Source organism: Drosophila subobscura, chromosome O (assembly GCF_008121235.1).
Source record: "Drosophila subobscura isolate 14011-0131.10 chromosome O, UCBerk_Dsub_1.0, whole genome shotgun sequence".
In the NCBI taxonomy this organism is placed as follows: domain Eukaryota; kingdom Metazoa; phylum Arthropoda; class Insecta; order Diptera; family Drosophilidae; genus Drosophila; species Drosophila subobscura.
In genome coordinates this window covers 25,342,927-25,366,840 of record NC_048533.1, presented here as the reverse complement: position 1 = coordinate 25,366,840, position 23,914 = coordinate 25,342,927, and the positions used below count along the sequence as shown (strand labels likewise).

The following is a 23,914-nucleotide window of genomic DNA, read 5'->3' as shown; positions in this document are numbered from 1 at the left end:
CTGTCCCATCCTTGCCAACTGCACAAACACAGATAAACTTTTATGGTGTGAGGAGCAAGCTGTGCGCTCTCTTCTTTTCGCGTGTCTGGGATCCGGTTACGGATACGGGTGCCTGGCTCCTGGTCCTTGTTGGTGTTTGCCTTTGGAGTGCACTTTAAGCACCGAAGTTTGTTAATGCGAATACGTGAGCGTTGCTCAGATTCCCGGAAAGCGGCCCATCAACTTAGGTCAGGCAGCTCCATCTACACGTGGTCTCCACCTCCTGCCTGAGGATTAGGAGCAAAAGTTCGAGGTGCTGGCAAAACTATTCAGAAACAACAAAGGAAACGAGCTGTCTATTTTCATTTTCGTTGAAGCAAATGTCGGAAATCTCGTAATGCCAGAGATGCAGCAGCGGCTGCTGCCCTCACCTGAACACACAGCTAGCTGCTCGACTCATTATTAATGTTCCAAATTCGATATGCCTCACACTCCACCCCTCCCCGACTCAGCTTATGTAACCCAAAATGGGTGGCATCATTGTTACGCCAACTACTACTATGGCCGCCAGCTAATGATGGAGGAGTGGGCCTCCCTCTGCCTAGGCCCAAGTGTTGGGTGGGTGGTTGGTCTTGGTCTTGATGCTCTGGGGCAGCATTAATAAATTCTGCACGTACTGAGCCCTCCATATAAATCTGTTTCAAGCATATCCTTGAAAATTGCAATTGCAAAGCAGCAGTTGCCGCCGCAGTGGTGCGAAAAAGAGGAACAGCGCCGAGCCAAGACAGGCAGGCAGCTCAGCAAAAAAAATTGGTCTGGTGTGGGGCTCAAATGCAGGCAACAAAACAACAGAGAAAAAACTGAACGCGCCGCTTTCCAGGCAGTGAAAGAACAAAAAGCAAACTTCCAGGCAACGGAAACAACGGACACGACGACGAAGCCAACAACGAAGACGCCGAAGTTCCTTTTGGGGACCTGCCCCACGCAAACAACTATTACAGCCCAGCAGAGGCAGGGTGTGTGGTGCGTGCTGTGCTGTGGGTGTACGTGGATAAAGCCACGGATAAAATGTCCTTTGAAGGGGAAAGGCCAACTGCAACAGTTTGTGCTCACTTCCAGCGCCTGCGCAGCTCTAGCCACCAGCCAGAAACGGGCCGAGCAACAGCAACAGGCTGAAGAGGAGCAGCACACACACACCAACATAAATCTAACTGAGAGAGAGGGGCTGTGGATGTGGCTGTAGCTCTGCCTGTGGCTGTATAAAATTGCAATGCGAGCCATGCATTTATATGCCAAAGTCCATGCCCCAATGGCCTGCTCATGGCAGATACGTTTGTTCGTTCTCCGTGAGACCGAAAGTTCATCGAATTTGATTATTGTTTTCCATGGATATTTCAGTGTCGGAGTGGACTGCTTCTGGCGCTGATAAAGTGCTTGATAAATGAATCAGCCCGTTAAGCGCAATGGAGCTGCGCTCCAATGCAAAACCAACTAAACTTTCAAATAAAACGGAATATTATGCAGAGGCACAAGTCCGTGTCCTCCTTTGTCTTGGGACTGGTGCTTGGTCCCCGGACTCTGTCCCGCCGATCCGCGGCTCTCTCTTTGTGCCACCAGCCAGCTGCCGCTGCCGCTGCTGCTGCTGCTGCTGTGCTTATTTAAAATTTATGAAAACGCATCATCTGCACAGCACGTTCCATTATTTGCCAGATAACTCAGCAACGGGCGCGCCGAGCACGCGTCCAAGGACCACCGCCACCGTCTGTGGACTCGCAGACTCGCTTCCACCTCTACCTGGACATGTGTGGTGTCGCTGCCTTCTGCGTGTGTCTCCTCCATGTGTTCGTGTGCTACACAAACAAACAGTGGACATTTTTCAAAAGGTTCGACGACTAGCAGCAGCATCCCTGCAGGATTTATGTGTGTAATGTGAAAAATTCTTAGCAGCAAATGCTGTAAATTTATGTGTGGCACCCACTCGACCGGAATGTGTGCTGCTGGTGCCTGGAATGTCTGTGTGTAAGCGTATGCTTGCCCGAGGATATTTGTGTTTAACCAAGCATAATCCTATTAAATGTGACAGGGGACGACAATTGGCCGGATTTTTGGCCACGACAGCGATGCTTATACTCGCCCTTGCTCCACTTGCCAGCAGCATTCAGCATCCGCCATCAGCTGCATTGTCAGACCACGACCACTGGACTGTATTAAAATATGACAAACTGTTTTTGTTTTGTCTCCCCCCACAGCTACACGACTACACTGACAGAAGTAAAGGGTTACAGTTGGACATTAATGGTGCTACGCATTAAAGCAATTGTTTCAAGGGGAAACTCATACTTTTCCCGAGTGTATTTAATGGACGATATGTCTGCGTTCCCTGTCTGCCTCGCGCGGTGTGTTTTGTGTGTGTGAGTGGCTGCCACCCCCACATCCGAAATGAGATTTTGATTAATGCGTCGAGCGTGGGTTAGATGTTGCGGCGGTTGCATTAGCGTCATTGCCGAAATGCCCGCAGCACTGGAGGAGCAGCTTCTGCATGTGAAGGGCTCCCCAAATGCAAATGCAAATGCAACTGCGTCAAGTGGCAAAAGAGGGCGGCGCACTGCGGCACAGGGAGGGGCGGTCAAGGGCACGCGGAGGGAGACTCCCACATTCATTTGTCTTACTCATAGCAGCGCAGGAGAGTCGAGAGTCGAGAGTCGGGAGCAGCCAGGAAGCTGCCAGGCACAGGAGCATTGCACTTGGCACATGCAACATGCAGCAGGCAAGAGTGCAACATCTACGTCAGCAGACTCCTTTCCTTCCTTTCCTCAGCGCATTCAACAGAGCTTAATTCAATTGGTGGGCATGGAATATTTAAAATGCTGACGCAAGTGCACCTCCATGTAAGTCTCTTCCCCTCGCTCTACCTCTCTGCCTTTCATATGTTGCGCACTCCAAATCGTATTATGCAGCGTGCACAAAGTAGGCAACGTGAGTTGCTCCCCATCTCCATTCCCCCCTGGCCCAGGGACTCCACACGTTTGCTTTCCGCTCCAAACTTCTTCTACGCACACAGAGACGCGCACTCGTCCTCATGTTTCCTATGATGTGAGCATAGAGCATGAGCCCTGAACGAATTCTAACGATTTTCACATTAGCAATACGCCCCCCCTCGTACCTCGTACCTCGTACGCTTCTGGCAGCTGTCTATCTATTTGACTACCTGAACAGACGATGTCGGAAGACATTCTGTTGTGCGTTCTAGTTGCAGAACTCTCTCCCACTCCCCACTCCCATTTCCATTGCCGTTCTCTAAAGTGGCAGCGTCTTCCGCTTTGCCATAGACTCCACGACAGCCTCGGGGGGAGGCATCCATCCCATACATCCCGTGGTACATTTTTCACATGTATCTCATAGATACGCGCACAGTCGAACAAGCTCCCATATTGTTCAGCTTTAACAATATTTTAAATATGCCTTTCAGAGGAAGTGCGTTGTGCGATATGTCAATGTGTGTCTTTGCTGGTGTGGTGTTGGTGCGCGTGGCATACCTGTTACATAAATCACTTACCTCACAGCAGCAGCATCAGTATCAGCATTTGGCTGTATATAAAAAAGTAGACGCAAATAAATATCTGCCTATTTATAGAGCTGCCAGCGCTGTGCCGTGCCAAATTTTCGATCCTATTTTTGGTTGGATTTTAAGCCGCACAACTGGTGGCTGCCACTGCTCGCTGCTGGATAATATTTGTGGCCAAAATCCATTTGACATAATTACACGCCCACGGGCCTGGCAACGACATGACAGCGGCAATCCTCCTTGGAAAGATTCATCCTGTGTAAGCTTACAGCCAGCCAGGCCTCTGCCACTGCCAATCCCCATTAAGTACAGCACAAATTAAAGATTGAAAACAATTGTTTGGCTTTAAATAAAAATGCATACAATTGGTTTATTATCATCTCTTTCGTTTCGTTTTGTTTTCGATAAAAAGTTCTCAGTTTACACACTAAATATCATAGGTATTACATCAAATTGCTTGTATTGTAAAGACTTTTAACATTTACATATATAAAAGTTGCAACTGAAATCGCATTAGGATGTCGAACAGTTCACACTCGTATCGTGGTTGTGCTTATGCATTGTGTTTACATGCTAGGGATTACAACTGGACGATTGGATGCACTTACAGTTGGCTCTATTAATTATTATCTACGACATTTGATTTGTGTTTCCTTTCGCTTATGGATACAACTACTAAGAGGAGCGTTATGCTCCAATCGGAATGCTGAGAGCAGGATCAGAGTCACATCATCGTGAAGACCGTGCCGCTGCTGCGGCTGCTGCTGCGACTCGTTTTAATTCTTGTGCTAAAACATAAAATGTAACGATAAATTTAATTGGCGGAAATTAAAACGAAAGCCCGTTCGGAATAATGATGCAGGAGGGAAGAAACTAAATATACGTTCAGTATGCAGTATGCAAATGATATTGTTAAATGCAAACAAAATGAAATTATTTAATTCAATTAAATAAGATTTTTGTTTCTGGTTGTTGTTTATTAATATATCGTTCAGGCGGATGGTCTTTTGTGTGGTTGCTGCACAACATTAAAATTTACGATTAAACTCTGGCAAAATGTTCATTGCGTTTGTTGTTGTTTTCAATGAAAAGAGTTTGCTTCATGATTAGTAACAAATGAGTTTTTTGTAAATGCAGCGGACTCGTCGTTATTTGCACAATTAATTAAAAATATCAATACATGGGCGTACATTGTACATACACACATGTACATACATACATATGTATTATCTATTTACATACGTATACAATTAGTGGGAAAATAATGAACAGTGTCTCTGTGAGTGTGTGTCTGTGCGTGTGAAGTGGGAAATCACATACGAACCACATGGCGTATACGCAATTTCATCTACTCCATCCATCCTTTCTGTTTTCCTTCTTCCTTTTCCTATTTCTTCTTTCCCTTGCGCTTGTTCTTGTTGCGGTTATTGCTGCCATTGCCATTGCCTCCCCGATTGCTCTGCTGTTTGCTGGTGGAGCTCTCCGGACGGGGAATGCCACTGGTAACAATATTGGACACTGTCCTCGTGGTGGTCACCACACTGGTGCTCGGCTCTCCAGCTAGCGCTGCCGCTGCCGCTGCCGACGAGGATGTTGCTCCCTGTCCAGCACCGCTTACAGCCTCTGTGATCGTGGTGGTTGTGGTGATGGTCTCGGCCTGCTGCTGGTCGAAGATCTGACGCTCCGCCTCGCCGGCACTCAGCAGACGATTGAACAGAGCCTCGCCCGACTCCGAGGACACCTTCTTCTTTTGCTTCTTCACCACCTCCGTGACGGTCACCACCGCCGCACTGTCGCTGGCGGCGGGCAGGGTGTAGGTGCGCTGCGTCTCCACCACAGTGCCGCCATCGGCGCTGAGCAAATCTTCGACAGACTTGCGCAGCTGCTTTGAGATCTCGGCCAGGGCACGCTGCTCGGCCTGCAGCTGGGCCAGAGTGTCGGCACCGCACTGGGATTCCGCAGGGACAGGAACAGCCTCCTCAGCTTCAGCTTCAGCTTCGTGATCGGAGTGCTCCTCCTCGGCCTGCTTCATGGTGGTGTAGGTCTGCGACTTTTGGAGCTTGCTGCCGGTGGCCAGCGTATTGAGATTCTCGATTACCTGCGCGCCCTGCACATAGGTAACATTCAGCTGCTGCTCGGCATTGTCCTCCTCGTCAGAGTCGTCGCTATCCTCGTCCGATGAGTCGCTGCTCTCGTCCTCCTCCTCGTCGTCATCCTCCTCATCATCATCGTCGGACAATTGGCCTGCCAATTTAGCAATGATTGTGTTGCGGTTGCTGTCCTTTATCAGCTCCTCGAGCAGCTGCTGATTGCCGTTCGCGGCATCATCCTGGTCATTAGTTGCACGGGTCGTGACCGGGGCAACGCCAAAGTCAACAACATCGTCCATGGCATCACCGTAGGCGCTCCTCTCATCGTCGTCCCTCGCATCACCGAAGGCATCGTCCGCATCCTCGTCATCGTTGTCGTTGTCGCTGTGCTCCTCGAGGCTCTTCTGTAAATTCAATTTGACGCGCTCATTCTCCAGCAGCTCCTCGAGCACAGTTTTCATTTTTGCATTTAATGACAGCTCAGACCTGCCGCCCACAACGCCTCCGCTCTGGGGCAGTACAAATGTTTCGCTACGCAGCACCGACACGGCCCCCTGCTCGAATTCCTCATCGTCAAATGGCACCCCGCTCACGTGGATGGTGCGGGCATTGCCATCGCCCCCGATGACGGGATTTAGTACCTCCACGATGGTCGTCTCCTTGGCCAGTGTCTGGTGGAGGGAGAGCGGCGTGGGCTTGATGCGCACCTTGCCGGATGCGACGCTCTCGATGGAGGACGGGCCGTAGGCATCCGAATCGTGACGCAAAAACAGTTTCTCATAATTTCCCTGGACGGTAACAATAGAGGCGGTGTCTTCCTCCTCCTCTTCATCATCCTCTTCTTCATCCTCGTCTTCATCCTCTTCCTCGCCGTCGTCGTCTTCGTCTTCATCTTCCTCCTGCAGCTCCAATGGCGGCTGTGTCTCATCGAGAGTGCCATCCTCCGATTCGGGCACCTGCAGCTCCAGTGATATGATCCGCTCCTTGCAGGTCTCCACCTAAGTACAGGGGGGAGATGCGGATACGTTGTGCATTTGGTTTTGGCCAGCACACTAACAACTAATGAAAGCAACCAAAGAAAGCAACAGGCAGCAGGTGTGTCCCCAACCAGGAGAAGCTTCTACCAATCTACATGGTGTTGGGTGTTCAACTCCGATGAACATAATTTATACAGCGAGGTGGAAGATGAACATCTTGCGAATGGGTGAAAGGTTGCATGTGGAGAGTGTTTGTGTGTTCGTAAGCCAGCCCAAAACAGAAGTTGATGTTAGTACAATGAAATGTGAGTTAAAGATGGTTACATCCTGCAGGAGCGTGCGAGGTGCAAGTCATTAGTAATTGTGGGATGAAAAGAGCAGAGGGGGAGCGGAGTACGTGCAAAACTTTTTCTACGCTCAGTTGTCTAGAACTAATCTGATCTGATCGGAGCCAGTAGATGACTGGCTGTCTGGCCGTCGAGACGAAATCTCCAGGTAAATGTGAGGTAGGCACGCACGATGGCAGCCATGTCGTATACGTGATATGAGGCAAATTGACAAACGACTGCTTCTGTAGAAAATTGCCTGCATTTTCTACTTGTCAAAGTAAAAGAGTCCTGCATCGGAAGATAAGCTGAAACTAAGTCCTGCAGCTCCTCATGCTACTGCCGCTGACAGGCGCTGTGTGCAATCGGAGAACAGAGGCTGGCTGGCTGCCTGCCTGGCTGCCTGTCTGATGGCTCCTTCAGGCTTCCTGCGGTGCAGTGGGGTTCGGGTCGGTTCGGTTCATTCTGTGCAACGGGGTCAGCCTCTGGCCAGGAGGCTCACAAGGCAAGCCAAAGCAAAAGTTTCTCTCCAGCAGTCTGCCTACAGCAAAAGTTGCTTGCACTCGAATTACCCGGCATGAAACCACAACCAGCTTGTGCTGGGGCCTCATCTTCAGTTTCAGCTGCAGCTGCAGCTGCAGCTCCAGGGCCAGTGGATGACATTCTTTTGGTAGTGGCTGATGGGGCTGGGCTTTTTGGATCTGATGGCCTTTCCTTCCGTTGGCAAATTGAAAAGCAAATCAGAACCGTTTCCGAACCGAAACACGTGCCCCCAAAAAAATATAACAATAGCGCATAAAATACTTGGCGTGTTTGTTGCTTTTTTCTCGGGCTTTTATTTGCCTTCTCTGCGATACTCTTTGTAGGAGGGTATCAAGTCTTTAACCAGCTGTTTGCTGTTCATTCATGGATGGTTCCTCTTTATATATTCTATTCCCATGACTAATATTGGACTTATCTATCTGCTAGAGTATCAAATGCTTCGACCCTCTGGCCATTGTTTTTTTAACATTTATTTATTTTGAAAGTCATTAAAACGGGGCTGTGCCGCAAAACAAAAAACTTTTGCTTTAATTTTAATGGAGTTGGCCATAAAAAGCTGCGCGTCATTATAATGCTTTTGCATACTAAAAATGGTATCCAGAACCAAGCCCAGGCCCCCAAAATGACGGTCGTCTGCGTCGTCAGACTGTTATTGTCGCTGCCGCTTTATAGACACGTGACAACAACAAACCCTAAAACAGACAATGAAACTCTTTGAGGGTTCGAGACCCTGAAGTTGTGGTTTGGAGTGATATGGAGGGGCGGAGGCGGAGGCGGAGGGCGATGCGTCTTAAAACCGCGACACTCAAACATCAACAATAACTGGAAATGATTTCAGACCCCGCGCGCGTACACTGAGACTCTCTGACTCTCGACGCTGAAAACCTTTTCGCGTAGGTGGCTAACAAAAGTGGCTTATTGTCCTTTTTATGCGCTGCACTTCAGCCGTGGCTGGCAAGGATGGAGGCTGCTGGGGAGCTGGCTGCCTGGGTGGGTGTTCTCCTGACTGCGACCACCTGGCCGCGTAAGCCGGAGAAATGTCAACAAAATCCCCATGGCAGCCGCGAGTGCTCCACGGATATTAAAATTTGTTTTACTCGACAACATTCAAGCCGGAGACACTGAAAGACGGAGACTTTCCTGTACAGAATGCACACAACAAACAAAAGGCAGGCAGGAGTAGGACACGACCTCGACAGACCATAAAAATGATGAGCTCTATAAAATAATTAAGACTGTGCGGGAGACGGGATTGACGGGGGATAGGGAACAGGAGACTCCTACTCGTGAGATGTTTGCTTTGTACAATGAGAGACGAGTGCTGCTGGATCCGTTCAAGTGCTTTGTGGGTGTGCATTAAATGTTTAGGAGTGTGCAACCTGATAACTACGCCACGAAACAATCTACTCGCAGATGAAAGACGCACAAATAAAAACCGAATAAGAGCTTACGACAAAAAAAAACCAGTAGTGAGTAGAGAGAGTATCTAAAACGCTCTAACGAAACTCAAGATTGGTGCCAATTGTAATATGTACAATACGGATATTGGATTTAAATTTTGATTTAGGATTTGGCTAACCTCCGTTTCGATGATTTTCTCAATGTACTCGACGGTGCGCAGTTGAGGTCGCCCCGTGATGGGACAGGCAACCTCCTCAGTGCGGCGCACAATTTTCTCATCGAGTATTTTCTCGCGTTCGCGTACAATGACTGGACCGTCGCTTGATTTTATGGCAATTTTTGGAAATACTATTTTCGGCTGAGCCTGATTAGTGGGTAAACAATAACAGAGAGAGGGAGAGAGGGAGAGAGAGAGAGATGGAGGGGACATCAGATTGGGTGAGTGAAAGATAAAGATAGAATTTTGATTGAAATATAATTGGAGGCGAGCACTTCAATCCATCGCTATCCCTCTCAACATTAGTCACATTCGAGAGGGTTGGGGGTTAAGTTGGGCTGGGGTTATTATTATTATAATTATTATCTTGCAGTTAGTAAAGCAAACCATATGTAGAGCTCTTTTCTTGGTTATGTTCTCAGGCAGGATCGGGCCATTCCTCGGGCATGTCGCGCGCATGTTAATGGATTTATGGTTGTATTTTTTTGGGGTTTGTTTTCGCTATGGGTTTTGGTTAGTGCTCAAGATCAGCTGACCTGTAGATGAACTTACCTCGCTGGCCCTCGACTCGTGCGTGATCAGATCATCGGTCACCTTGCGCATATTCTTGATGACATCCTGCGCCTCGACGGCACCCTGTTCGAGCGACCGTAGACGAGCTGCCCTCCAGGAGGCACGCTTCTCAGAGCTACAGTGAATGAAAGCAAATCCATTAGATGTGTCTTTAGGTATGGGTTATGGGCAAGAGACTACTGACTACGGCCAACAGACAGAATCTCGACTCCAGCTGAAGCAAAAATAATTACAAAATGTGTCTATTTCTATTGTATTTACACAGAGAGAGATACAGAGAATAAGAGTGAGGGAAAGTGGGTGTAAGAGTGGGTGTGGCCAGCACAGTCACCGCAAAACTAATACAAAGATGGAGGGAAAAGGTGTTCCATCAATTGATGGATACTATACAAGGAGGATACATTTATATGCGGAAACATTGAAGGATTCATATTTGCCTCTCCTTTGTGTATTTGCTCGTGTGTGTGTGGGTGGGTGCATAGATACTTGTTGTGTGTGTTTGCGTGGCTGCGGTCGAACCCAAATGGGGATTGTCTTTGTCTATGACCCCTTGGCTTAGCTACGCCTACAGCTGCTCTGTACGGGTCAGATGCTTGACCCGTGACCTTTCAGCATACACCTTGCACGCGTGTCAACTCTTTGACCGGCACGCATAGAACTTACTTAATCATGGAACGGCTCTTGCCCGTGGGCGTTGTGGGTGACGCTGGCGTGGCTGGCGACTCGCCCTGGAGCCGCTCCTCCTCCAGCCGCCTAATGTACTCGTCGACACTGAGGCCCGACTGCCGAGCGGCCGCGGCCAGGGCGCGGCGTTCAGCCTTCAGGGTGCGCACCGGTATGCGGCTGCTGCTGCTGCTGCTGGTGGGAGATGTGGCCCCTAGCTCCTGTTCCTCCTCCTCAGACGCCTGAGGACGCCATACCTCCTCGGGTATGGAGGGTTCCTCGGAATGGGATTGCTGCTGTTGCTGGTGCTGGTGCTGTTGCTGGTGCTGTTGCTCCTGCTGCTGCTTGAGGCGCTGCTGCAGTGCTGGCGGAATGACAACTTTGACCTTTGGCTTCGGCAGCAGCGAGGGCTTGGGCGGATCAGTTGCTGTGGCAGCTGCCTTCGCCTTCGCCTTTGCTTTTGGTTTTGGTTTCTCCTTCTGCTGCTGCTTGGGGATTTTGCTGATTTTGCTGGGGGAGTGCGGCATTGTCGGCGCCAGACTTTGTGCGGTTCTGTCATAATTTTGAGATTTGTTTTTGTTGTTTTTTTTGGGGTGTTCGAATTGTGCAAAGTAAAACACACATTTAATCATAAAGAAATTTGCATGTTGTTTTGACAAAAAAGAGGGGATGTCGGTGGCGGTGGATGGCGAAATGCGGTTAGCACGTGATATGAGCAGTTACAGACATAATGACGTTAATTTCTTTTAGTCACACACTCACATGTATGTTATGTACGTGCCCTGACTTTCCCCCAGTTACCGACTTAAACTTTGGGATAACAAGTCGAATTTGTTGTAATTAAAAACCAAGAAACATACTCTAAAGTTTCTCCCATCCAAGAACCCCAGACCCAGTCCCAGTCCCAGTTCCAGTCCCTGACAAAATCACTTTTTCAAAAACTTTCCCAACAAGTGCAATAACATGGCAGCTGGAGATTAGCGTGTTTGGGGGGCTGACTCGACTCGGCTCGGCTCCTCCTTCGAGCAGCGGCATGTCTGTGTCTGTGTGGAGTCGTAAAACTTGGCAAACGTCTCGCACTATGCATACTCGTCCTCGTGTAGCATGGTAGATGGTATGCAAAATTTAATTTTAAATAAAGCGTCTGAGAACTATTTCTGCAAGAGGTGCCTTTTCGTTTTGTATTTATTTTATTTCTGTCTAAGCTGCCGTCGGATCTTCTTCTATCCTTGGGTGCTTCGTCTCGGTCTCGTCGTTCTATTTTTCTTGCACCCAACTCTGGCTTTTGTTTTAAACAAATTGCTACACACTTTCAATTTAACTTTAATACGAAATTATTCCGCACATAGCATGGGCTTTGGCTATGGCTTTGGCTTTGGCTTCCTCTTCGTCTAAAACTACTGCCTTAATACACGGCGTTAGTGGCAACAACTTCTGCTTGAGTGATTTATGCTTTTCAATTTGAGCACCGCCGGCGTCTGCGAGGGAAAGTTTTTCGTTTGGAGCATTTTCACTACCTACGACTGTCACGCCTCAGAGCCGTCCGGAGAGGTTGCCACTAGCCGTACGGAGCATGGAGAAGGGCAGGCCAAGTCTTGACCCAGGGAATTGCACTTATAATATTCTCTTGATTCTCTCTTCTTGCTCATTTCTTTAGCCTGGCATTTGCCTGGCGCTCCGCTCCTTTTATTCATTCATTTGTCCTCTCGACTTTTAAATGAACTTTGCTCTGACACTCGAGCGCGTACCGGCATACAATGGTTCCGTCCTGGGGTTCCATCCTGGCGCTTCGAGAGAACTCCCACTGCAAGTATTTGAGCGCTCTCAACTTTTGCAATTGACAGATTTATGCAGTGGGCCTCCCGCGGAACAGAACTTTCCCCTCCGCAGGAACAAAAAGAACTCCTCCACAAGTGAACTGGTAGATTGTTGCCCGCTTTCAATTGCTAATTGCTGCATTCCCCCGTCTCATTATAATGGAGGCCAGTCCCCACCCAGCTCGTTCCATAATCAAAAACACTTCCAATAAACGTCCGCGGCACAGATTAATAAGTAGTTATGTGGGTGGTTGGGTGGAGTGGGTGGAAAGGTGGAAAGTTGGGTGAAGAACGATGCAGAAACCACAACCGAAGAGTGTGCTCAAAAGTTGGTTAAAGTTCAAACAATTATGCAACGTTATAAATTAGAAGCAATAAAACTAGTTTCGATTCATTCACCTTTTATTTCTAGTTTAATGAAATATTACTCTTTTTTTGTTGATGGCAAAGCAAGAGAAATACATTAATATGTTTGTGTGTATGGCACTAGTCGATGATAAATAAATACATAAGTAAAATGTGGCATGATTAAGTATAGTGACAGTGATGTAATATAATGCAGGTGCTGGCCATAACCGTAGCCGTAATAATTATTATTATATATATTTAAATTAATACATGGATTAGCAGTGCTTAATTATGCTTTTCTTATTGTTCACACATTAACATATAAAAATTGTTTGTATTTATAAAATATATCGAAAAATGTAACGCTGCCTCTCGAACACTGACTGATAAAACTTAACTTTCAGAGGGTCAATAAATTGTACGGATAACTTTGAGGACTAACTTCAAGTCAGGAACATTTAACACTAAAACATCTCACAATGGAATCTCCCATAACAAAACACAGAAAATTGGAACTTATCTGCGGAAGCTGCGACTAATATTTGTACACACGAATCTTGTGTAGCTGCGGCAATTAAAAGCCATTCAAAAAAGGACATACCTTAGTGTATCTCTGGTACTGCTCTAAAAATCATTATTTCTTAATAACAAACATTTTTAAAATGCAAAATGCATATAAAATATGCAAGCAACAAAACGCCAAGGCACTCTGTATCTGTCTGTGTGTTAGTGTGTGTTGAGTTTGAGTTTGAGTTTAAGTGTGTTGGTGTGCATTTTAAAAGCGTTGAAGGTGTGTGAGTGTGCAGGTGGTATACTCAAAAATTTCAAGTGCTGGCAGCCCGGACAGGGTCTCGTACTCGCACTCGCACTGCAGTGCAGTTGTACTCATGGTACTCGTACTCGTAGTTCTGGCAGGAGGGGTAAAAGTTGGCCAATTTGAAAAGAGAGAAATAATTAGGCTAATAAAATGCACAAAAATAAAAGGTGGGGTCGGGTAGCACACTCACACTCACACATCCACAGTCACGTGTGGCAGCATTAACACCATGCTTATCAAGTGTGCAGGTGTACAGGTGTGCTCGTGTGTCTGCGTGTGTGTGTGTGGCAGTAGTTGTCACTCTATAAAGTTCACGCTCGTAAAAAGTTGCCGTATCGTATGGTCGTATATGTAATAGTGGTATAAAAAATTACTTTATATTGTAGGTTAGTTAGTTTTGGTTGTGTTTACTGCTGGAGCTGCAGCAGTAACTTATAGTCTGAAAAGTCTCGTGTCGAAATACATATTCTACATACATATAGTTATACAAATACATATAAATATTGTACATACATACATACATATGTAAAAGTCTAAGTTTATAGTTGGAAATATAATTAGAGTTATTGTTAATAAACGTGTCACATTCTCACAACTGTGTGTTGTCGGTGTGTGTGATTTGTGATGTGTCAGAGCTTATTTTAGTTTTAATATCTAAATACTGCTTCAATTTCTTCAAGTGGATTCCTGGAAAAGTGATTGGGAAAAGCAGAAACAGAGAGAGAGAGAGAGTTTGTTTTTTGTGATTTTTTCATTGTTTGTTTTTGGTGCGGTGTACAATCCAAACAGATGCAGAGAGAATCTCGCTAATTGTAAAATAATAAACACAGTCAAATTTCCGCTCATTTTTGGTCTGGTTCTGTATCTGTTGCGCCGGAGTTTTGATTAATATTTATGCCCAAGCGAAAAGGGCACAACGAAACGAAGAAAAATAAAAATTAAATAAAATAAAATAAAATAAAATAGACTGAGAAAAGCATACAAAAAACATCATTAACGCCCTCATTTTTAGCTTAAGGTCAAATTATGCTTTTATATCAAAAACACAGACGGAGAGAGAGACAACAACAGAGAATTCTGCGATTTGCATATGCTGAGCAGCAGCAGAAGCAGCAGCAGAAGCAGCAGCAGCAGCGGAGGTGGAGTGGCGGGGATGCTGACGCGGTCCATTTGTGGAGCGAACGAAGCGCCAACGCCATAAAATATAAATTAATTTATGCGCAATCAACAAAACATAAATATTTTCATCTGCATAAAATCACAAAAACGTCCAAAAGTCCAAGAAGCAAACGGCCGCAAACATATACATTTATAAATGTAAAAAAAAAAAAAAATAGACAACAAAAAAAGAGAAGCATCGGCATCCAATCTGCGGCTGTCGCCATCTCCAGTGACCACCAATTGTCTTGTCGCGTCCAAAAGATATTCAGGGTCAACCGCTGCGCCAAACCGAATGACGATGAAACAAATTTCAGAAAAACCAATTGAAAGCGAGAGCGAGGGTGTTGTATGGCAGTCCGAGTTCGAGTTCGAGTCCGATCATTGGCCAGACCGGGCCAAGCCTTGGCTAACAGAAGGGGCAGACGGACGACCAACTAATAATAGTTCATAAATTATCAAACAATAAATTAGACGATTAATGCACGACTAAGAATTCGATTGCGTTTTGCCGCCGCCACTGTCGCCGCCGCCGCTGCCGCTGCCATTGCGTCGCGTCGTCTTTGTCGTCACGGAAGCCAAACCTCTAATGTTCTGCCAAAAAAAGACGCAAACAAAAAAAGATTTCATAAACACGGATCTGGCGAGCCTTTTGTGTTTCACCGTTTTTATAGATTTAGACGAGTTTAATTTGAATATAAATACAAATAGTTTTGGAGAACATTGCCATTGCCGGCTAATTTGATATCTGGGGTTTTTCTATACATAACATTCTTTCTGCTCTTCCTCTGCTCCGTTCGTTCTATTCTCATCTTTTTTTGTTTGTTAAATTTTGATATGCTCAAATTTATGCATAAGAACAGGAAAAAAGAGACCGACCCTGGGAGAACTAGTAGAAATTCTTGCTAGAAATTTATTACAAGGTTATTAACATGTTTATCTTCTTTTCCTCGTTATGGATTCCAAGGGCAAGAGCGAGAGAGAGCGAGACCCTCGGCCGCAACATAATAACACACATTTCAATTTATTTTATTATGCATGTAAAGTTGTAAGGCAGACTGCTTCCCGAGCCCCACTCGTGCCCCAAAGTTTTTTTGTTTTGGCCAATTTGATTTCAAGGTTTTCTTCGGCAAGTTTAGCATGTAAAAGCCGACCAGATTCCAGGGGATTCTACGTTCTAGGGTCTGGGAAATTGCGCAGAGAGCTCCACTATGAAGTCATGGGATATTTATTACGAAATTTAGATCTAAATGCTGGTGTTGATCAAAGGAATGACTGGAAAGGGGAATACCAGTTGACTAGCCAAAGGGCTCGCAGGGATATCCATCAACTGCCTTTGTAATGAAATTTACATAAATGTGTGCCGCTCAAGTGAAAATTTACGCTCTCCCCTATGCCATCCTTCGAGTACATTTCATACGCAAACACACAAAGGACACCATATTGTTCGTGTGTGTTGGGATGTGTGCTATGTCCTCTGCCATATGCCATTTGATATCTGCTGTTGTCATACGTGTTGTTGTCTGGTTTGTGCACCATTTTTTGTTCTCCCCCGCCACCGCTGTTGTTTTCTTCAGCTTTGTTTCTCTCGTCGAGTGTCTACCCTTATGGCCGGAAGCAGGCATTCGTTTGTACTAGATGAAAGACTCCTCAGACTATCTATCTATCTATTGATTTCCACATAAATGCGTGTGTGTGTGTGTGCTGGTGGAAGTTATGGCAAAGGTCGGTCTGCTCGATCTGGTTTTGTGAGCGGGGGGGATTGACCCGAGTAGAGTATACCAAAGGCGACTCTCTCTTTCTCTAGCTCTGTGGCTTTTGCTGCTCTTTTTAATGTTTTCCTGAAGCAGCAGCAGCAGCAGCTTTGGGGGCTAAAATTGTATTAAATTACTTTGTTGTTGCTCATTATATAATGTTGTTAGAGTCAGCCACTGGAACATCGCGTGGGGGAGCAGCTCCTTCAACCGAGCGGCATACATACATATGTGTGAAAGTTGTCAGATAAGCGGCAACGGGCGACAGCAAAAATATGCTTGTGTGTGTGTATAAAATGGCTGCCACGGATCTGGGGCATGGTGTGGCAGGTGAGCTTTTAGTCGTAGTTTTCTTTCATTGTTTGTTCGTCAGACATCCACACACGCACAGCGTTTGACATGGCAGAAGAATAACAACAATAACAGCTTGCGGCAAAAGTTCCGGGATAACGCTTTGTGGTTGCTACGTGTTGCATGCAACCTTCAGCGAGTCCAAGGGTCATCAAGTGGAGCCCGGACAGGTAGCAAGTAGAGGGAGAGCAGAGCGCCCACAAAGGCGCTAATTATAATTGCCAGTTTCTGTCGTGTGGCCAACATTAAAATATCATTTGTCGCACCCTCCAACCCCTTAGCCATAGGTGTGCTTGTCTTTGTGTGTGTTTGGGACATGCAAAAGGTTACAAAATCAGCGAAATTTCACGCTAGTCTGTCGTGATTCCATCACCTGGATAGCCGCGACTCCTGCTGCTGCTGCTGCTGCAACACACTTGCCATCAAATCATCGATTCCCCAGTGAATGCCCAAAATTATGCGTACATGTGCGTGTGGGGGGAGGGGTGGCCCACTCGTTTGCCAATTCATTGCGGCCGCCCGCCCACAAAACGCAATTTGCGGAATGCCCCAAATGAAGTTATTCAATTGTAAAAACAGATGGCATGTTGCCGCGGGGAATTGAAGTGCGCCCAAGTCGAGCAGAGAAATCGGGAGCGAACGACAGCGAGAGTATCGCCCAGAGGGTCCTGCGGCTTACACACACACAGTGCGTATACGCAATGCTTGGCAAAATTAAGTAAAAGCAGCGCGGAAATACTTACAATTTTGAGTTAAGTTTCCAAAGGAGGCAGATTACACCACCAGCAATCTACAGAGGAGGATTTGATGCCCACTGGGTGTAGGTGTGTGTGTGTGTGTTCTGTGTGTGTGGTCTACAATGTACTAAAAAAGATTTCTCTGGCAGGGAGCTGCCATATAATGTTTGCCCCGTACACTTTTTTAAGTAGATGAACGGCTCAGGGGCTGATGGCTTGGATGCCTGACTGCCAGCCTGCCTGCCTGGCTGCCTGGCTGCCGTCTGACGTCTGCGATTTACGAGTCCATGGAACGCGCTTAAGTGCTACATAAAACTTAAACTGCTTAGGGCTGCTTACACGCTTATAATCGTATGCATGGATATGAGGCTTGGCGAGGGGGGTAGCTGTGCGAAGTACTTACTATTAAAGACCTCTCGCTATCCGCTATCCCATGCTCTTATTTAATAACACACTAAGTCTCAATGATGATTAGCAGCTCCATCAGCGGGCTGTGTGTGTGTTTATGTTGCGGTGTGGCATGTACGAATAGAGAAATGTTTTATGTGTATGTGTGTGTGTGGTGCATGTTCAATGATTGAAAAATATCTAATTTAAGAGCAACGTAAAGAGCGAAACCGGCACCAGAACCAAACCAAAAGTCAGCGTAAAAACTCGACCAATCCAATTTAAAATAAAAATAAAAGTGCGAGAGAGAGAGGTAAATATTCTACGGCAAATGCACAAACACCGTGAGGATAATGTGTATATGTGTGAGGGTGCTTGTGTATGTGTTTGTGTGTTATCATTATCGTATATTCGTTTAGGTGGGCGTGTGGGAGTGGCTGGATGGTTGTGGGGTGTTTTTGTTGATTGATTGGGGGGCGTGTCTGTGCATTCAGATGTAACATAAAAAGCGCCAGAAACGCAAGCATCCATAATCCGGATAAATGAGAGCTCTCCCGAACATAACCGACACTCACCTCATGTCCTCCGCCTCATCGAAGCGCCCCAGTGCGGCATTGTCAACGTCATCCAAGCGTGCGTTGGCCTCCTGGTCGCTATTGTCATCGTCATCATCGTCCACATCCTCATCGTTGTCGTCGTTGTAGTCGTCGTCGCCGCTGCTGTTGCTGTTGCCGGCATTATCATAGCGCTTATCGCTATGACTGGCAGCGTCCTTGTCAATGTTGTCATTGGCTGCATCCAATAATCTGGATTTCTTATCACGGCGCAATGTTGCAATTTTCTTCTCCTCCTCCTGTCGCAACTTTTCCACTTCGTCCTTTGACAGGAATGAGAAAACTTTATCTAAAAAAAAAGAGAGAATGTCGCAGAAAATCAGTTGGAATTCAGAGACAAGAAGCACGTCAGCAGGGAAATTAAATAAATAGCGATAGTTGCATTTATCCCTTGGTTACTCCCATGCCAAAGCCAGGCAAAAGGCGCTGCGGTTCCTCTTTCTAATTACTCAAACCACTGAGCAAAAGGTGGAGGCTTAGCGCGTTCTTAGTGGGGGCTACAGGCTGCAAGCTGCGGTTGCTCGGCAACCATTGATAAGTGGTTTGATTGACAACTTGTGCGGCAAGTGAGATTTTAGTGGCAAGTGGCAAAGTGCCAGGTGCCAGGTCTCAGGTCTGAGGTTCATTTGGCGAAAGTTTTGCAAACACCTGTCTCACCTGTCTTTTGTGTGGGCTTGTGCTGATCCTCCATGGCTGATTCGAAGAAGCGTTTTTTATCGGATACCGATTTAGGCACTTTAGTGGGTGTCGGTGTGGGTGTGGGCGTGGCGTCTGCCTCCTGGCCGCCAGGTGTTGACTGAAATATGGCAAAAAGGTTTTTCGTTAGCAACGTCAAAGGGGCAACAATGCAGCAAAGAGCAGCCCAAAGATTTATTAATACAAAAATCAATGGACACATAAAGTCGAAGCGCCAGCAGCTTTTGACTTTGTGCGCCATATTTTCAATTAAATGACTGGGAAAAAAAGAAAGGAAAAGCAGTGAGTGCCATTTTCCCTCAGCGAAAGCGAAAAATGTCCAAACGACCATAAAGAAAATTGATGTCGCCCCACACACACAAGTTTATTAAAAAGCAGACAGAACGGAATAGAACGGAGCGGAACAAACTCCAGCCAGGGTTTGCTTTGTTGTTTGCGGAGGGCGAGGACAGTGGCCAGTGGGAGGATCATCAGCAGCCATAGGCAGAGGAGAGGCTTCAATCATAGAGAGTAGTGGCTGAGCCAGGGAGCTGTTTTGTTCCGTGCAACCCGGGGTCATGTAATTTACGGGGTGGACGAATAGGCTGAGAGTGGGTTTAGGATGACTGCAGAAGAGGGCGCAAATTACAGCTGAGGAGAGGAGGAGGAGAAGGAGTCAGCTCCATCCTCGACCATGGCCATTTATCACCCAAAGTCATGTACTGTCGGTTTTATGCTTTCATGCAATTCCTTCGTTTTAGCCAACATGAGACGACGACGACGACGGCGACGACGCAGTGGACGCCAGTGGCCAGGAGCGGCAGCAGATAAGAGTCAGCCGATGTGCGGGATGTGTGTGGACTGTGTGGCCGTGTGGGTGTATAGATAGTTAGTGCCTCCAGCAGCAGCAACGACGACAAAGTCATTAAATGGCGACCATGCAATGGGCCAGAACGATGGCAAAAACAAAAGCAGAGAGCATGAGCAGAGCAGGGCAAAGGCCAGCGTTAAACTGCACAAATTGCAACCGTATACCAATCCCTGGCTGTGGGCAATGGCACTCCAAAGCACAGATACGAGATACGAGAGTCGGGCACAAGACCACACCACACCACACCACATCAGGCCAGGCCACTTCCGAGCTCATAAATAAAGCCAGGACCAACACCAGCAACGAACGATCCAGAGACAAGTGCATGGACAAGAGTGAAAGCTGAGAAGGAGCAGCAGCAGCAGCAGCAGGAGAAGGAACAGAAGGAGCAAAGCTGTAAGCTGTATTTTTAGAAGAGAAATTAATTTCGTATCGGATTTTTCGATTTTCAATTAAAGTCAATGTCTGAAGGGGGCGACTCGGTGTCCTGTTGGCCCTGCGCTCTGCAAAGTCCAACTAATAGAAATTTATTGAGCCATGAAAGTGTTGAGAGTGTATGTGTGTGTGTACGTGCAACCCTCGACAGCGTATTAAAAGCCAATAAGCCATAGAATTATTCAGACCATGCGATGGGTGCGGCATGGATGGTGGCAGGGAAAGTGTTAGTGGATGACACATCATCGATAAGATAAGATAAGATAAGATGAGATACGATGAAACAATAGACAAAAGTACTACTCCGATTGAGTCTTATCGCGGCCCATTAGGGGTACTCGCCGATAAGAACACAACAACGTTGATAAGGAAATGGGAACACTGGAAAATACACCTGCTGCTGCGGCTATATAAAGCGTTCTGTGGCCGCTGGCCAAATCAGTGCAGGGCCCAATGCCAAAGCGTGCGAGTGGCATGCCGCACAGCGGGGTCTACCTCTGCAGAGTGGAGAGACGAATGGCAGGTGGGTGTGGGCTTCAATTAGATGAGTGGCCCACAAGTGAGGTCAAGGTCATGGTCTCAGCGACCATCTAGGGCGCATTTCACCCAAAATAAACATTTAAAATAGAACCAAGTTCTGCCTCGGACGATTGTGGGGACGAAAACAAAATGAAAAGCGCTCCGGAAACGGGGGGAGTACGAATACGAATACGAATAATACGCAGTGTTTATTTGCCTTAAGGTATGCAATTAAAAATGTTTCAGCTTGCCCCGTCCCGCTCGCGGGATAAAATAAATTAGCATTAAAATCAACTTAACAGAGCAGAGCGCTTCGCTGCAACGAAATTAACTTTATAAATTTGTAAATTTGTATTTTCTGTTTTTATTTTCTTTTGTGTTTTTTTTTTATCGTTCCGTTTTTTCGGTTTTTTGCCAGTGTTTTGGTTTTTTTGGTTTTCGTTTTTCATTTTATTCAAGTATTATTTTCCTTCGTTATCCTTAATTATTCGTTGGTTTGTTTTGTTTTTTGTGCACCGTAAAAAGCAATATAGAATAGAATGGGTGGGCAGGGGGAGCGATGTTAATGGGCCAGGCGTGGGCGTGGCAGCTAGCTGCAGGTGGGCGGGCGACCGAAAACTGTTTCAATCAACGTCAAATTAAACCTGGCCAAAAACGTGCGGGGGCAGGCAGGCAGGGGGCGACGTAGCGTCTGCTGCTCAATTTCAACTGCAATTTTGCGTTGGTTCGAGGGCAGGGGAATATTCTCGTGGATGGGAAGCAGGCAGTAGGGAGAAGCGTTGTCAAAGTCAACAGAAACTTGCATTCTAATTAACTGGAAAGGTGCGGCGGCGCCTGGGGTAAGTGCTGCAGGGAAATCCCAACAACAAATCAATCAATTTAAATGGCGAACGAAAATATTGAACATTTTGCTGCTAGAGACAAACCCCTTCACTCCGACACGGCTGTGGTTTGGGTTGGAACTGCGACTGGGTGCCATTTAATTGATGGCAAAAAGGTGTTAGAATTTAATTAAAATGTATGAGGAGAGTGACAAGAAGAAATAGGAGAGAAAAAGGGAAATGGCAAAGCAAAAGAGAGAGAGAAACCCAAGAGAGAGAAATGCAAGAGCTGGGCTACAACTGATTGGATGGAAAGGGGTGCACACTCCCGGAATGGAATGTGCCACAATCCACTACACAGTGGTCTCCTTCCCGGTGGGCGTTGTTGGAGTATGCGGCACTGGGCTACGGGCCCAGGATTGTGCCTCCAACTGCGGCTGGGACTGGGAGGAGCGCAGCTTGAAGCTGGCCAGGCCACGCAGTCCGTGCGGCTTCTGGGCCACTGGTGGCGCCGGTGCGGTGCGCACAATGTTTGGCTTTAGAGGACGCTTCGGGGGCAGGGGCGGGGGCGTGGGTGACTTGGAGGCGCGACAGGAGAGCGAGGTATCGCTGCTGCGGCGCGAATCAAAGAACGAGGTATTGCTGTAGATGGCCTCCTCAATGGTCGAGTAAATCTCCTCCGCCGTCTCGTAGTAGCTGGCAAGACCCCCAGCACCAGTCCCAGCTGCTGCTGAGGACTTGGTCTGCAGCGACGACGTGGAGGAGGAATCGATGGAGAAGGAGCTGCTGGTGGCCAGCGAGGAGTTGGATATGCCGGCGCGCGATGTGGTCATGTTTTGGTAATTGCTATTTGAGTCGGGACTGACCAGAATTTCGGAGAATGTGGGAAATTTCATTGCCGTGTACGAGGGCGATGGCGAGGAGGAGTCGTTGCTGGATGGTGCCAGGAATTGTTGCTGGGGCGGCTGTCCACTCGATTCACTCACCGATTTTTGGGCGGGCAACGACGGCGACTGCACCGATTGCAGGTACAGCGACGACACTTGGCCCTGGTCGCCAGGCAGCAGCACAAAGTTGAAAATGGGCTGAGTTTGGGACGAACTTTGGAGGTGGGACTGGGTCTGTGTCTGTGTCTGGGACTGTGTCTGGCTCTGAGACGGTGTCAATGTAAGCGTATTTGGCTGTTGCGGTTGCGGGAGACTCGCATACTGCACGGGCAGTATTTGGGCCGTGGGAAAGATCTGTGTGGGCGACCCGGCGACCAGCAGCTGTTGCGGCGAACGCGCGACGACATCCATCAGGCGGCGGCCGGCAGCGTTGGAAGAAGATGGAGACGTTGATGCGTTAGTGGCGACAGCGGTTAGTGGTGGCCCAGGCGCAGGCTCATGCAAATGACGCGTGGGGTGGGAATGGTATTGGTTTTGGTGTTGGTGTTGGTGTTGGTTTTGTAGGTAGTGGTGTAGCAGTGGCTGTGATGGTGCCTGTTCGGTGGGCGGTGTGGGCGGTGGTGGCAGTGGCAGGCTGTCAATGGCTGTGTCGCAACTATCTAGGAATGGATTCGTTACCGCATAGCCGCCGCTTCCGCTCCCGCTCCCGCTACCGCTGGCCCTGCCCGCAATGGGTATGGGCGGTGCGGGATCGTAGGGCGCCCGCAGCTGATTTCGCAGCTCGTTCTCCCGCAGCAGATACTCGCGATGCTCCTGCGGCGTCACCAGAATGTTGTCCGGCGAGTTCTCGTGCACAAACTCGTGGGGACGGCGGTGCGAGGGTGGCGGCGCAGGCAGCGCCTCCATATACAGCGACTCCTCCAGCACTGTGGGCACCGTGCTGGCCAGCGGACTCTTTGGCAGGGTGGAATAATTGACGGGCGGCGGGGGTGGACTCTCGCGGGGCCTTGGCGGCGTCTTGGTCGACACCCGCACCGGCACCTTGGCCCCCACGGGATGGATGGTGTTGGTGCTGGCGTCGTGCTCGAACACCGTGAAGTCGCCCTGTCCCACATCGCTGGCCTGGAACGTCTCCAGGGCCACGTTGCGCACCAGATCCGCCTTCTTCAGCTGCGGCTTGGCGGCACCTTGGGCCGCGTGCCCGTGAGGTTCTCCGTCGACTTGGATATCACCGTGTTGGGCGTGCTGCGTCCACTGGAAAACGATTGCTCCAGCAGATCCTCACTGGAGCGGGCGGAGCCAAAGAAGAACTGATCGCGTGTGGTGCGCGGTGACCGCGGCGACCTGTTGATTGCCTTGGCTATCTGCGTGTACTCATCGTCCTCGATG

General features: G+C 47.8%; 1 protein-coding gene across 1 annotated transcript in view; it reads right to left on the bottom strand.

The window, feature by feature from the left end:
* Nucleotides 1-4,500: 4,500 nt before the first annotated feature.
* LOC117896467 (protein lap4) overlaps nt 4,501-23,914 on the bottom strand; it is a 65,082-nt gene continuing 45,668 nt past the window's right edge. The window contains 6 exon segments of the mRNA XM_034804800.1: nt 4,501-6,632; nt 9,060-9,245; nt 9,651-9,786; nt 10,335-10,886; nt 18,279-18,606; nt 18,975-19,113. Coding sequence (XP_034660691.1) covers nt 4,932-6,632; nt 9,060-9,245; nt 9,651-9,786; nt 10,335-10,886; nt 18,279-18,606; nt 18,975-19,113 — 3,042 coding nt within the window. The 3' untranslated portion in view covers nt 4,501-4,931.